At 46.6% G+C, this 13,906-nt stretch overlaps 1 protein-coding gene across 1 annotated transcript; it reads left to right on the top strand.

The window, feature by feature from the left end:
- Positions 1-906: 906 nt before the first annotated feature.
- Positions 907-13,185, top strand: RGCC (regulator of cell cycle). Its single transcript, XM_045202148.3, has 5 exons — positions 907-1,136; positions 1,690-1,875; positions 9,184-9,291; positions 11,463-11,525; positions 12,786-13,185. The coding sequence occupies exons 1-5, from the start codon at positions 1,088-1,090 to the stop codon at positions 12,791-12,793; spliced, it is 414 nt and encodes a 137-aa protein (XP_045058083.2). The 5' UTR covers positions 907-1,087; the 3' UTR covers positions 12,794-13,185.
- Positions 13,186-13,906: the final 721 nt, after the last annotated feature.

Raw genomic sequence — 13,906 nt, 5'->3', positions numbered from 1 at the left:
GGTTGCTCTGGGGCTGAAAATGGTCCCTTGATAACCAGGACAAGATATCTCGCTTCTCCTTGAGGCCAGAGACCCTGGCAATGAGTTCGAGTAGAACTTTTAGTGACAATGGCCGTTGAGCACTTAATTTATGGCCAGTGCGGCTGAGAGACTGAATTTTTCATTTAATTCTATTTTAATTGTTTTACATTTAAATAGCCACCTGTCGCGAGTAGCTACCGCATTGGGCAGCATGACTGGTCCCCCACCAGGTGGCTGGGCAGGGTGGTCCATTACAAAGGTGCCACGTAGTCTCTGCACCTACCCAGTCGTTTCTCCCGCTAACAAGACTCTCCCGGATAAAGTTGGGGCTGGCGGGGGCGCCTAAGGCTGTAGTCAGGCCCTGGGCTCCGGGCTGCGGGCAATTAAGGTTCCTAAACGCTCGGACTCCGCCGACTTGTGTCTCTCTTGCCCCCATCCTCTCCACCCACAACTCTTAATTCCCTTGGGGAAGCGGAGTGGGGTCGTGCAGGAGACTTTCTCTGGGCCTCCTCCAGCGTTCCGCTACTTTATTTTTCGCAGCAAACCCGGGTGGCTCAGCATTTCGATTTCACAGATGAGAAAACTGAGGCTGGAGTAGGTTCGGGGGCACAGGGCGGGAAGCACCGAGCTCCGGCCCAAGGGTAAAGTCTTTGGACCTCCGGTGATGACAAAGACATTTGCGTGGGTTGAGTTGCCAGGGCGCACGGGGAAAGCGGTGGGTAAATATTTGGGGCTGTAACCTGGGCTGCGGCCACTCCCCGTCACTGCGGTTCCCGGCGGGCGCGTGGCGAGGGCGGTGTCTGGGGACAGGGGCGTCCCCGGCGCAGCGGCTGGGACCCACCCTGCGGCCCCGCCCAGCCCCGCCTCCGCCAGCGACTATAAGATGCTGGGGCTGCCGTGGCGTTTGCCGGTGAAAGTGTGCGCTTGCCGACCTCGCTGTGAGAGGCCAGCGGGAGGGCTGCCGGGTGGAGGCGACCGGTAGAGCGCGGTCTCGGTGCGAGCGCCCCACTGTTCCCGCGCCAGCACCGCGCAGGACCTTCCGCCACGCACCGGGCCGAGCCCGCCCATGAAGCCGCCAGCAGCACAGGGCAGCACCGCGGCCGCAGCGGCCGCAGGTGAGTGGGGGTCCCGGTGTAAAGCCCTGGGTCCACGGGTGGGGGTGGGGGTGGGGCGGGGAAAGGAGGGTGAAGCCGCCTGGTCCCTTTACACCCCGCCTCCCCTTCATCCTCAGCGGCGGGAGCCCGTCCCTGGCGGGTGCCGCTGCTCTCTGCGCGTGGGGTTGGGGCCCCGAGCCCGACGCTCCACGCGCACATCCTGACTCAGTTTCCCCGCCGCTGCCGGGCTCGCATGCGCCCCCGCTGGAGCAGGCGCGGGGACGTGGACTGGTCCTGGTGGCGCGTGGGGGGAGTTCCGCGTCGGTTTCCTGGGTGACCTTTGGCCTGCAGCTCTCCAGCCCGCGGCTCCGTTCCCTCGTCTCAGTCTCCGACGTGGGCGCGGTACTGCTCCCGCCTCTGAGCGGTGGTGGAGTGTTAAAGAGATTAGCAGCAGCGCCCCAGCCGCGTGGCTGTCCCTGGGCGAGTGCGCGGTGACAGTTATCCTCCGGAACCGGCGAGGCCCCCCAGGGACGGCCGCGCCGCGCGCCGTCTGAGCCCCGGTTCCTGCCCGCAGCGCCGGCCCTGGACTCCGCTGCCGCTGGGGACCTGTCGGATGCGCTCTGCGAGTTCGACGCGGTGCTGGCCGATTTCGCGTCTCCCTTCCACGAGCGCCACTTCCGCTACGAGGAGCATCTGGAGCGTATGAAGCGGCGGAGCAGCGCTAGTGTTAGCGACAGCAGCGGCTTCAGCGACTCCGAGAGTAAGTGTGTGCCCACCAGGGAAGGTGCCCAGAGCCCTAGGGACTGCCCATACCCGCCCACTAAGTAGCGCTGTGGCGCGGGTCTCAGTTCGGGTATCTGTAAACCAAGGGAGGGGTGCAGGGCCCAGCGAAGTAAGCCCTACAGCTCAAAGCAGGCTCTAGGGCACTGGGAGAGTTGAGTCGCCAGGGCGGTAGGCCCAGCAGCCAAAAAAAACTGGCCATAGTCCTGGGAAACCTCTTGCGGGCAAGCTGGTCTACCTGTCACCCGCAGTAGTCAGGAGTCAGGAAGGTTTAAGCAGCTTGTCCTGCCTCAGCCAGAGAGGACTCCGAGGACTCAAGCTTTTCCACAGTGCTCTCTACTCCCTTCTTTCCCCCCTTCTCTCCCCTCTCTGCAATAACTTTTCAGAGGATGTGGAGCAAGTGCCACAGGAATGGGGGTGGGAGGGGACATGGGAGGGCACAATACTGAAACATTTGTGAAAGCAGGAAAGGTTTCATAAACTGGTGTTCTTGGAATTTTTGAAATAACTTCTTGCACTTCTTTTGGCCCGGAGCTCCAGACTTGCTGCTCCATTACGTAGAGTTTTGAAAGATTCCCGTGCACTGCTGAGTTCAAGTGTCTTAGGAAGTGCCCCTCTTCAGGGAGGTCTGTCACGGGGAGTACTGGCTTTGATTGCCCACTCGGACTGGGCGAGGAGTCAGAGAGCAGATGGGCACAGGGATGTTTCCTGGTGACTTCCAGGTTCTCTCTGTCCTAACTAAATCAGGAACTCAGATGTCCTGTCAGGATTATGGGTATCTGTTTAGGTGTCAAACAGCAAATTTGGTGACTTTTCAGTATTACATGATTGTTGATTTCAAATCCTGGATTATGTATTATTTTTCAAAGTGGATTTGAAACAATTCTGGGTTATTCTTGAGACTTCACTCCCGAGATGGCTACAAACATGAACATCACTCCCTTTGCTGCCCTCCACTCTGGAAGTAAAGGCAATGACCTTTCCTTGTAATTCTCTTCTTTTGAAATCTGAAGTTCTTCCTTGTAACAGAGCAAAGATTCAGTCCTAGACTTAAACATGAGCTGTCTCCCTGAGAAGGGATAAAGGGCACTTACCACCCTTCAGGGTATGAGTCAGAAACCTGAGTTCCAGCTGACTTTTGTTTGGCAGCCTTGCCCAAGGGTTAGATCTAATTGCAGCTTAGAGGTGAAAGGGAATGTAATAGTGTGCTGTTAATTTTCCGCTTTGTATTTTTGGACTTTGTGGCTAATGACCAGACCGCTTATTTTTAATTTCAAAGGGAAGTCAAAAAACTTTTGAAATTTGTCTCAGTATCTGTGGCCAAACTGAAATACATCTCCTTCCACTGGGTAATGGAGCAAGTTATTCATGGAGGACAAATTCTCTCCCCCACAGGAAAGAGAACTGGGCGGCCTGTCTAGGGCTGCTCTATTGCAAGAACAGCTCCTTTCTAAACCACAGCTGCATTTGGCTGGAATAAAGTCTGAGTGCCCACTCATGGGTGATTGCAGTTCCTTCTGGGTAGAATTTCAGATCTGGGATCTGTTTTCAGGGGCCTCAAAGAGAAGGCACTTGAAACAGTCTGAATGGATTTGGGGGCACATTTAGAATAATCCGTAGTTGTTCTTAGGGTATGTGTGTATATTTTGCTTTGTGCATTTGTTGTTAACTGTTAAATTAACCCTTAGTTTGGTGTTCAGAATGGGGAGGGTATAAAGAAGGTTCCAATGACATTGGTCTTTTCGACAAATGTGTAGTTGGTCACCCATAAGACTGCTGAGAAAGAGTCTTGGCAGAAGCAGTGTATATCTAGATAGTAATTTCTTAGGGAAGCATAATATGTGTATCTTAATTGCCACTAAGAATTGAGCACAGACATTTGTTATACTCATTCGTCTGGTTTGTCTGTTTAATGCTTTCTTGTGGAAGAGAATGCCTGAGAGAGGAAGGTCCTACTGAATTTAGTCCATCAAAAGGGAGACACATCAGGATAATAATAAGTCACTTTTGCCAAGCCCTTACTGTTATTATTTATTAGCTATTACTATTAGTGATCTCTTCACCGTGCCTTACATGTGTTATCTTATAGGATAACTACCACAGTTCTATAAGGTAGACACTGTTATTTATGTTTTTCTGAGAAAAGAGCAGAACCACATGGACTCTCTCCCTAAGGCCTTAATCTGTCACAGTGGATTGTTGGCTGGAATGGGAGCCAAGTCCTCGGGAGTAAACTTCAAGTCCCAGTGGACCCAGATCATGTGCCCGTTTAGTAGTCATTGTGTTTGAAGGTGTATCTTTCTGGTAGTAGTCATCTGGCCGGGGCAGTGGAACCCAGGCTGAGTGCTGTCAGGGCTCTGAGTGATGAGTGGGCTTTAGGTTCTGTAGCTGTAAGTTGAGTGAATGCTATTTAATAGTGTAATTAGAAATACCCATAAGCTCATGATTATGAGAAATATTTGCTCTGTTTAATGCTTTCAAGGAAACATTAAAATGCATGTATCATGCCATGTCCTATAGATCACATACACATTTAAGTGAATATCTTGCATGAAAATGTTAACATATGAAACTCTAAACCAAGGTTACCTTGGTTTTCACTTGACTCTTACAGTTGTATTGCTTTGAAGATGTTACCCTTGCATTCCTGATTTTTGAAGAATCCTTCTTTTTCTCATTAAAAAAAAATTAAGTTACTTGCCTTCAAATGAGAAAAATACACATTTCTTCTTCCACCCGAAGAAGCAAGTTACTTAGATAGGAGAGAAGAACGGATATTTAATAATGAAATACTCCTTCCTGTTTCCACTTAGGGAGTCCTAAGACGTGAAGAGGACCAAAATAACAATTGCAAGATAACTTCACATTAGGGGTGGCATTCAAATGGCGGTGATCAAAATAGGCTTGTTCCTTTTCCCTACTTGGGTTCCTACAGGTAATATCAGGCCCCATAGTGGGAGTTGTTTTAACTTCAGCAGTAAAAGGGCAATGCAGTTGGAGCTATGCAATGTGGTTCAAACTCTATCCTCAGAGGTGCTTCAGGAATTGTAAACATCTTTGGTTTAAACTTATATAAAAAACTACATTGTTTTCTCAATATATTCAGAACTCCAAGGGCACATCATGACTTCTCAAACGTGTTTAAAGTCTGAAGTCTACTGGATATGCGAGGGCCATTTGGATATTGCAGGACCAGCAACTGGCTTCCATAGCATGAGCAAGACCTAGGATGTCTGTATACCCTTACCTAGGCCATTCTAGCTTGGCCTGGGAGATGGGACCTTATGGATCCTGAGTGCCAGCACAATGGGTAGCATATGGCTGATCAGGCATAGGGGCCATTGAGACTACAACTTGAAGTTGTTCAAACTATGAAAGACTGGGGAGTTAAGGGCTCTCAGCTTGCCCTAGAACTGTGTTAGGAATTCTTGGTGGGTGACAGATCTCAGTCTGAAGGCCACCTGATGAGGGCGGACAGGGACTGAGCAGTCCCAGGAGGGAAGCTGAGACAACTGTGGTGAAACTGAGAAAAAGGCTCTTTCTTATTTTATCCCACTTTTAGTGAGGCTGTCAGAATTTAGATTTTTGAGGAGGAGATTTACCACCCCCATTCCCTGTGGCAAAAGGGAAACAGGTCCAAGGCTTTCTTTTCCTCAGTTAATTACTATAGTTTGCTTGCTTTAAACATGTGGGATTGTTCTATATTTACAGGAGCTCTGGACAAGGTTCAGTGTCTGTGGTTTTACTTCCCTCTGGACTAGCACATGTTGGTGCTAACCTTAAATTACCTTTCTCCCCACCCCTAACCTAAAAAAGCACACCTACCTTTTAAACAAGCCTCTGTTTTTGCAGCTGAGCTTCCCAGGCTTGCTTGGTGCTCTTAAAGTTAGATGTTTGTATGTTTAATGTGCTTACATATCTTATGACATTGTCTTAGGAAACTTGGTCCCTGAATTTGAGGTCCTTGGCTTCAAGACACTAAGTTGAGTTGCTGAGGATGTTTTAATGGGGCTTTGAGTTGCTTGTGAGATGGGCTTTCGAGCTGATTGAAATAGGTGTAATGCTTTAAAATATCTAGTCTTGCCACCTGCCACAGTTCTCCAAATCATCACTGTTATATGTCCCTTAAGCCCCTGTTAATAGCACCTGAAATCTGGGTGGGGCAATAATACATTAATATGCTATCAGCCACTAACACATTGCTGTCATTTTATTAGACTTACTGGCTATTTTGCAAGGAAAAGCATTCCAGGGGAGTGAGGAGAGCAGAAAGTCAGGCTTTGCTCATCTTTTAATTTACCACAATGCCTGGTATGAGATCTTGTTCACTGAAGGTGCTTAATAAAAGTCTGTACTATGAGATTTTATTGGATAAAGGGTAAAGATAGGACTAGAGCTTGAGGTTCTTCTGTGTAGATGGTTTGTTCTTGGGAGGTTTGTTCTAGGGCACCCCTGCAGATAAACTTCTCTTAGGAACTTTGCTACTACCTGATAAAAAGGAGGAAGCCTGGGCCCAGAATCTTGATTCTTATTCTCTGTGGTCACCTTTTTTCTACTGGGTATTCCATCCTCCATTTTGCCAGGAACTTTAGAATAAAATTGTGAAAACCATAGGTATCATACGTAGAGCATCTAAGTTATTATTTCCTTTTTGCAAAAGAAGAAACTAAAGCTCAGAGGTGCAGTGACTTGCACAGGGCACCCAGCTTTCACATGGCCTCTTATCCCACAGCTGTAAGGTGGCAGCTTCTGCTGGGCCCATAGTATCTTTGAGGCTTTTGAGGTTGCCCTTTTCATCTTTTTCATGAATGACATTTGTAGAATATTATCACAGGGTAGAGCTAAACTGTGGGTAGTATTGGCTCAAGGATGCTGGGGTTCATTTCCTTTTGATGGTTGAACATTTTGGAGCCTAGAGTCAAGCTTGGCCCAGACTGTGCACAGGAGCTCTTGGAAAGATAGAGGTATCAGGGTGTTTCAGTGAGCCAGAATATGAGCTAATGTGTGTATGCACATGTTTTTTCCCCTGCCAATAGATGAGTGTATGTGGATGTAAAATTGCTGGAGAGTTGGAGCAGGATAGAGATGAAAGTCCGAAGTCAGGGCAAGGGGCCAATGGTGCAGGGTAGGGTGGAATAGGTGTGGTGGAGAAACTGGCTCTCCAGAGCCAGCTGTCTCTGGGAGATAGAGAACAGAGGTGTGGCCACTGAGATCTGGGTTTGGCACTCTGGGCCAGGGATTGGGGTGAAGCTCTTGGATGTTCTTCGGAGCCAAAGAGAATGTGCCAGAGGCCTCATGTTCTTTCCTTCTGGCTCAGGAGTCTGGGCACAAGGCCTGCCTCCCCAGGGCCCTCTGTGGCTTTCCTGCCCCTGAGTCTTGCCTCATCTTTTTCCCACAAATTTGTGGTGATTCTCCTGACCATTGCATGGTGACAAAGAGTAACACTCCAATGTAGGGCTGCCATGGACACAACCACTTTCCTGGAGGTAGGGGAAAGGCTTCCCCTTGAGAAAATCCAGACTGCTCTAGAGGCAGGCTTAGCGGACAAGGCAAACAGGAGGAACTTTGCAATCTGAGTTCTACTGAGTACAAGGGTCCTAAGAAATATTAATAGGGGTGCCACAAAAAAGTGTCCTATGACCAAGTAAACTTGGGAAATAGGGCTTTGTTTATCGTAAGACATCTCAGGATGTTAAAGTGGAAATGCACAAGAGGAGTCCCAAGGGTGCTCAGTGTTTCCCAAGCTTAGTTGATCACACAGTTCTTCGTTTCAAAGGACCAGTAATCACAGGAATATATTTTGGGGGAAATGTGAGAGGTTCGATGTTTTGGATCTCAGTAGGTGCTCATCAGCAAAGCCCTGAAAAATGATGTGGTGAGCTGGACCTTTAATGGCAAAAAGAGTGTGGAGGTTGGGTGTGTTTGGAAAAGTGTACAAGATGGGTGTGTAGGCTTGGAAGACAAGATGGCAGGGTGCTGGGCCACATGGTAGAAGAGGGAGGAAGGAAAAAGAGCCAGGTGAGGTGCCTGAGAGCTTGTATAAGTCTTTTAGGGATGAAAATAATTCTGTTGGGACCAGAAATCCCTGCGTCTGAAAGCCATTTTTATTCTGGGCAAAGCTATTGTAAGGTAGTCATGTTCACTTTTAGTTCAGGGGACCAAAGAAGGATGTCTTTGCCCCCTCATGACCTGGAGGTAATTGGATTAAGTGAGCAATGGTCTTGGAGGAGTGGGGGCTGGCCAGGACCTCATGATTCAGCTTCCTTCTCTCACCTGAAAGGCCTTTCCGGAGTTCATCTCTGCATCTCTGCTACAGCCGTGGCTGGCTTTGTGTTTTGTTTTAACCAGGAAGACTGCTCCCTTGTGACCTCAGTGGCCACATCCTGCTTCTGTTGTCTGCTCTGCCTTTGAGCCCACTGCGCTGGTGCAGCTCTGCCAGCAGCTCCTGTCCTTGTCACAGCCACATGGCTGGGCTGCCAGTGGGTTGGTTTCCTCTCCCTTGGAAGGAGTCAGAGAAATGGAATCTCAGGATTTCAGAGCTGGAAAGGGCTTTAAGGATTATTTAGTCCATCTTTCCATTTTGTGATGAGTAAGCTGAGGTCCAGAGATACTGTATTGCTTCAGGACGCTCAAGTGCTTAGTAGCTGAGTGGTTTCCTTGACTCCCAGTGCAGCGCTGCTTCTGGGACTTTGCCTTGCTCTCCCACTAGTCTTTGGGGGTATGACGATGAGATAGCTTGAAGTGTCCGTAACAGACAAGCTGTAGGAGGAGAAATCTTTATCTTTGATCCTCGACCTTATCCCCAGAGTGTAGGCACATGACAAAATTCTCTCTTGAAGAGGCAGGGAACGTTATTAAGTCATGGGATCCAAACTTATGTTTATACTTTAGGGGATTCAGAGGGCAGAAAGGAAACTTTTAAGGAAAGATAGTTCTTTATGTCTAAGATCCCAAACCAACCTGGTGTCATTCAGACACCCGGGCAGTGGGCTGCTGCGTGTTGCAGAGGAGTCTGGTCTGGTGGTGAGACTCCCTCACACCATGCCTTTTTCAGGGAAGAAGGGCCTTTGGTGTGTGGGATGGGAGACACGCACTCACACACACACACCGGCATACTCTCCTGCCTCAACTCACTTGGGGACATAAATATAAAATCTGGAAATCAACCTGTTTTCTTTACCAGAAATTTATTTCTTTTACTTCTTTTGGACATAAGCTGTTGGTTATTAACAGACTATAGACTGGAAACCATTCCTAATGAGTTGAGTTACATTTTCTTTCCTAAAAGGTGCAGATTCACTTTATAGGAACAGCTTCAGCTTCAGTGATGAAAAACTGAATTCTCCAACAGACTCCACCCCGGCCCTGCTCTCTGCCACTGTCACTCCTCGGAAAGGTGAGTTCATTAGTTGGAGTTGAGGTTTTTTAATTCCTTATTCCCTTCCCTTCTCAGTCTCTTCTCTCCTTCCCCGTGATCCTTAATTAATCTTTCCCAAATGCAAAGCAAGTAGATGACTAATATCTTATGCAATTTGTTATTTTTTTAATTTAATTTTTAGGGAGTAGGGCAGGGACAGAGAACGAGAGGGAGAGAAACATCAATGTGCAAGAGAAAGGTTGTCTCTCACATAGACCCAACTGGGGACTTGGCCTGCAACCCAGGCATGTGCCCTGACTGGGAATCGAACTGGTGATCTTTTGATTCTCAGGCTGGCACTCAATCCATGAGCCACACCAGCCAGGGCGGAATTTGTTAGTTTTTTTCAGGATTTTGATCAGTGTGAAATGAAATCAGATAATAGCCAGAGGGACAGTAGCGGGGGTTGGGGGGCAGAGTGCAACAAACAAAACTCACAGGGAGAAAGAAAGCTTGTAGACTCTAGACTCTGTTTTCCTTCCTGTGGTGTCCTCACAACTGTGCCAGAGGACAGTGCCCTCCCTAACTGGTGGATTCTAGAACTTAAAACTCAGCAGTTGGGCTTTGCAGTAAGTAGGATTCTTTTTATTGCATAAACTATTTAACCAATGATTTAGGATTACCAATTTAGCAATTCAATGGGGCCATCATTATGAGACAAGCAATGATCTGACGTGATTCAAAACAGTAGTCCAGCCTGTCTCTGCTGTGATATTAATAGACCTAGAAGTTTTTAAAGATGTATGAACAGTTTCTTACTTTTTGTAACTAGTAAAGTGTCTCCTGCTAAAGAACCAAATGTTCTGTTATAGTGAACAGAGCCCTTTTGAAAACAAAAGGAGTTTTGTTTTGTTTTTAAATTATTTATTTATTTATTTTTAGAGAGGGGGGAGGGAGAATGGAGGGAGAGAGAGAGAAACATCAATGTGTGGTTGCCTCTCGCAAGCCCCCAACTGGGGACCTGGCCCGCGTCACAGGCATGTGCCCTGACTGGGAATCAAACTGGCAACCTTTCAGTTCACAGACTGGTGCTCAATCCACTGAGCCACACCGGCCAGGTCAGGAGTTTTTTTTCCTTAAGAAACATTATACTTGCTAGAAATAGTTGCAGAATGCAATAAAAAGGGAACATAGTTAAAAAAAATATGAAGATTCCATCACTTTTGTCACTCTGGCATTAAGGCAGAATTTCCCTCTTTTTCAAAGGAGACATTTTAAAATTCTCTTAGCACAGTAATATTAGCAGCCGCCAGGGACTCTGACATTGTCTAGCCCTCCGTCTGTAACAGATCTGTTGAATTTCTGCAGAGAGACAGAAAGTGGTTTAAAACATGCCCAGATGTGCTACTTGATCCTCAAGCGGTAGAAAGTAAAGGGGGGAACAAAGCCCTACTGGCAAATTGACTTTAAAAGCTAAGAACAACAAGCCATTTGTAGCCAGCAGGGTTAATTAATACAAATATCCAATAATGCATTTCAGAGAAGGCACAGGTGATGAACTCTACAAAAAAAGTAAGGTATGCAGAAAAAAGTATGTATCTCAGGATGCAGAAGGAACAAAATCAGGGTAAAGACTCCTTACGTCCTGCTGGCACCTGGGTGGGATGAGAGAGCCTCCTGTCGCCTTCCCTGTACCACTTTGACCAGAAGCAGTGTCTCTTCATGCATTTCCTACTGGAGGGACACTGAGGGCCTAGGTGACAGCACAAACAAGGAAGAGTCAGAGAGGAAGTACAGCAGGACTCAAGGATCTGGGGCTCCATTCCACACAAGGTCATGCTTTCCAAATATTTTTGACTGATAACTCAGATCCTACACAATCAGAAAATCAAAACCTTTTTATCTTCCTTCCTTTCTCCTCATACCCCCACTACCTCCTCCCCAAACTTTGAAGGCCTTGAAGGGAGGTGGTTCTTCCAAGTTGCTGGGTAGGGGAGGGGAATGAAAGAAACATTTAGGCCATACTTCAGAATAAGTTTCTGAGTTGACTGTCAGTGAACACTGGAGAGACACTTTAGATTGGTACAGGACACTCTTCACCATCTCTGAAGATACAGAGATGCAAACCAGGGTCTCATAGTGGTGGAAAACGTGGGAGTCATCAGCTGTCTCTGATATGGGGAAACTGAACTCCACCTGTTGTTTTTCAGCTAAACTGGGAGACACAAAAGAACTAGAAGACTTTATTGCTGATCTTGACAGAACATTAGCAAGTGAGTACATGCAAGTATTAACAAATCAAACAGAAAACTAACCGACACCTCTGATAAAGTGCAGTAATGCTTACCAACTTGCCTGGGGGCAGGAAGTTACACCATAAGGCCTCTTTAGGTTCCCAAATAGGACCCTAGTGGCTCAGAAAGAAACTGGGAGGATCAGCTTGCCTTAAAGTTGACTGGTGCCTTTTCAAACAGTGAGAACAAACCACCAGCCAACAGTGGCATTTTGTTTGAAAAGTGGAGAGTAAAGTAGTATAGTCATTAGAGCAATATTGGAGCTTCACTGCCACGATGGTGGCCCAGGCTTTTCACAGAAGAAATGAGCTGATTGCTGTGCAAGCATTATGCTGACAAGCCAGAGGATTCCATCCTAAGGGCAGGGGAGATTTTCCCAGGATAGGTCCAGGGGCTTGGTGACATCTGACTTCCTGAGGGTTGGGTTCCGAGGGAGAGAATTGGCTTTGGGAGGCCTTCTAACCAAAGACCCACGCCAGTTATTGGAAGACCTGTATTAAGTGACACCTGATTTCCCACTTGGCCGTTACACAATGATACCCCATTTTGTGTGACCAAAACTGTTGGAAACTGAAGTTATCTGATCACGACTGCAACGGGGAGTCTAGAAGAAGGATGGGAGACTCAATTTACACATTCTGTTTCAAATGGACAGAATTGCAGGAGCCAGAAGGTTGAGCTAGAGCTTCTGATATACACATTTCAGCAGCTCTACTCTTGGGGGGCTTTGTTCAGTCACAGAGCAGGCTTGGAGAATTTTGTCCTAGCCCCTTACTTTTTCACTGAAAGAGCTGATTTTTCCATAATAAATATTTTATGTTTTGCTTTGCTGAATAGCTGGGTAAAATATGAAAAGTTATATCCAAAGCTGGTTATTTAAAAATAACTGTTAACACTATTTCAGACAGACCTAAATGTTAGATGGAAAGTCTGTGTGTTCTCCCCCTGCAGATTTGATTGCCCGTTTTCTTACATACTATGCCGACCTACATCAGAAGACCAAGGCCTGTGTTAACAGAGATTTTTGTAATTGCAACTCAGTTTGTATTAGACCCTCATAACAAGCCTGTCTACTTCATGGAAATTGCAGCCGGCTGACCAGTGATACCAGTTCATCAGACACACGTTATGTAGGAAGATGCCATTAAGTTTGTTGCTTTGATGCATGTCTGAGGTGGTGGTTAAGCACAGGAATTGTAAACTTTTGTGAGTAGATAACCTTGTCTATCCTATTTACAGGTATGTGAGAAAGGGAGAAGTTCTGGGTCCTTTCATCATAAAGAAGCTTAGGAAAGCTCAGAGGGCTTGGTAAAATCGCCTACAGAATTTGCTGCCAGAGGGAACAGAGATGAGCACTCACCTACCACCAGGTCATCCTCAGGCTGGTCCTAAAACTAGCCTTTGGACTCATCTCTGGGCAATTTTGATGGTGAAACTGTCTTTGTTTACCTGCTTGCAGCATATTAGAACACACCACCCATGCTAATATTGTATTTTCTGTTAAAACATGGCTTTCCTGTAATTTAAAGTGCTTTTATGAAAATATTTGTAATTAATTATATATAGTTGGAAACAGTGATATGCTTTTCTCATTATAATATATTTTTGTATGCAAATAAAATTTGAACTGGACTCTGTATTTTGTAAGCTTTCATTTTTTTAATTTCTTTCAATATGTTACAATTCAAATAATAGTCTAGTGGGAATGACATGCTTCTTGACTTCTAACAAGGAGCTTGGATGCTGACAATTGCACTAGACAATAGGATGGTAAACATAAAGTGTTACTTTGGAGCTCATTTCTGCACTGTAGAGGGAAATGTTGACATATGATTAATGGAAAATTTTAATTTGAGGGTTGTGGTTTTGATGGAAGTTGGGCTTCTCTTCTCTGTTCTCCTCCAATTTAAGGGAAATAGTATTTTCACTCACAATCCAGGACTTCAATATGAGGGACTGTTTGGGCATCTGGGACACTTAAAAATGATGATGCTCTTACAGGAACTACTATAAAGGACACATGGATAAAATCAAGGGGGAAGGTGGAGGTGGGGGAGAGAGGGGGGTTTGGCTGGGGTGGGGTGGAGGGATGGGGAGAAAAGGCACACAACTGTAATTGAATAACAATAAAAATTAAAAAAAAATCTCTGTGCTAAGGAAGACTTGATGGTGGTGGCCTTGATGTTCAGTTGGCTTCAGTGAAACCAGAGGGTCCAGACGCCAGGTCTTCCATAGTGTGGGCTTGCACGTAGCAGCCAGTGCTCAGTCCCCGTGCCTCCCCAGCTGCCTCTTTTGGAGGATGGAGAGAGGTATAAAAACAGGAAAGTTCATGATTTTCTTGTTTATGATTTTCTGTTTAA

The sequence above is a fragment of the Desmodus rotundus genome, chromosome 13 (assembly GCF_022682495.2).
Source record: "Desmodus rotundus isolate HL8 chromosome 13, HLdesRot8A.1, whole genome shotgun sequence".
Lineage (NCBI taxonomy): Eukaryota > Metazoa > Chordata > Mammalia > Chiroptera > Phyllostomidae > Desmodus > Desmodus rotundus.
This window is presented reverse-complemented; position numbering and strand designations above follow the sequence as displayed.

Excerpts from the sequence above, each read along its gene's own strand:
- RGCC (XM_045202148.3), top strand. The coding sequence starts at position 1,088 with ATGAAGCCGCCAGCAGCACAGGGCAGCACCGCGGCCGCAGCGGCCGCA. Across the intron at positions 1,137-1,689 it reads CGCGGCCGCAGCGGCCGCAG|CGCCGGCCCTGGACTCCGCT; the intron begins GTGAGTGGGGGT and ends TCCTGCCCGCAG. Across the intron at positions 9,292-11,462 it reads CACTGTCACTCCTCGGAAAG|CTAAACTGGGAGACACAAAA; the intron begins GTGAGTTCATTA and ends GTTGTTTTTCAG.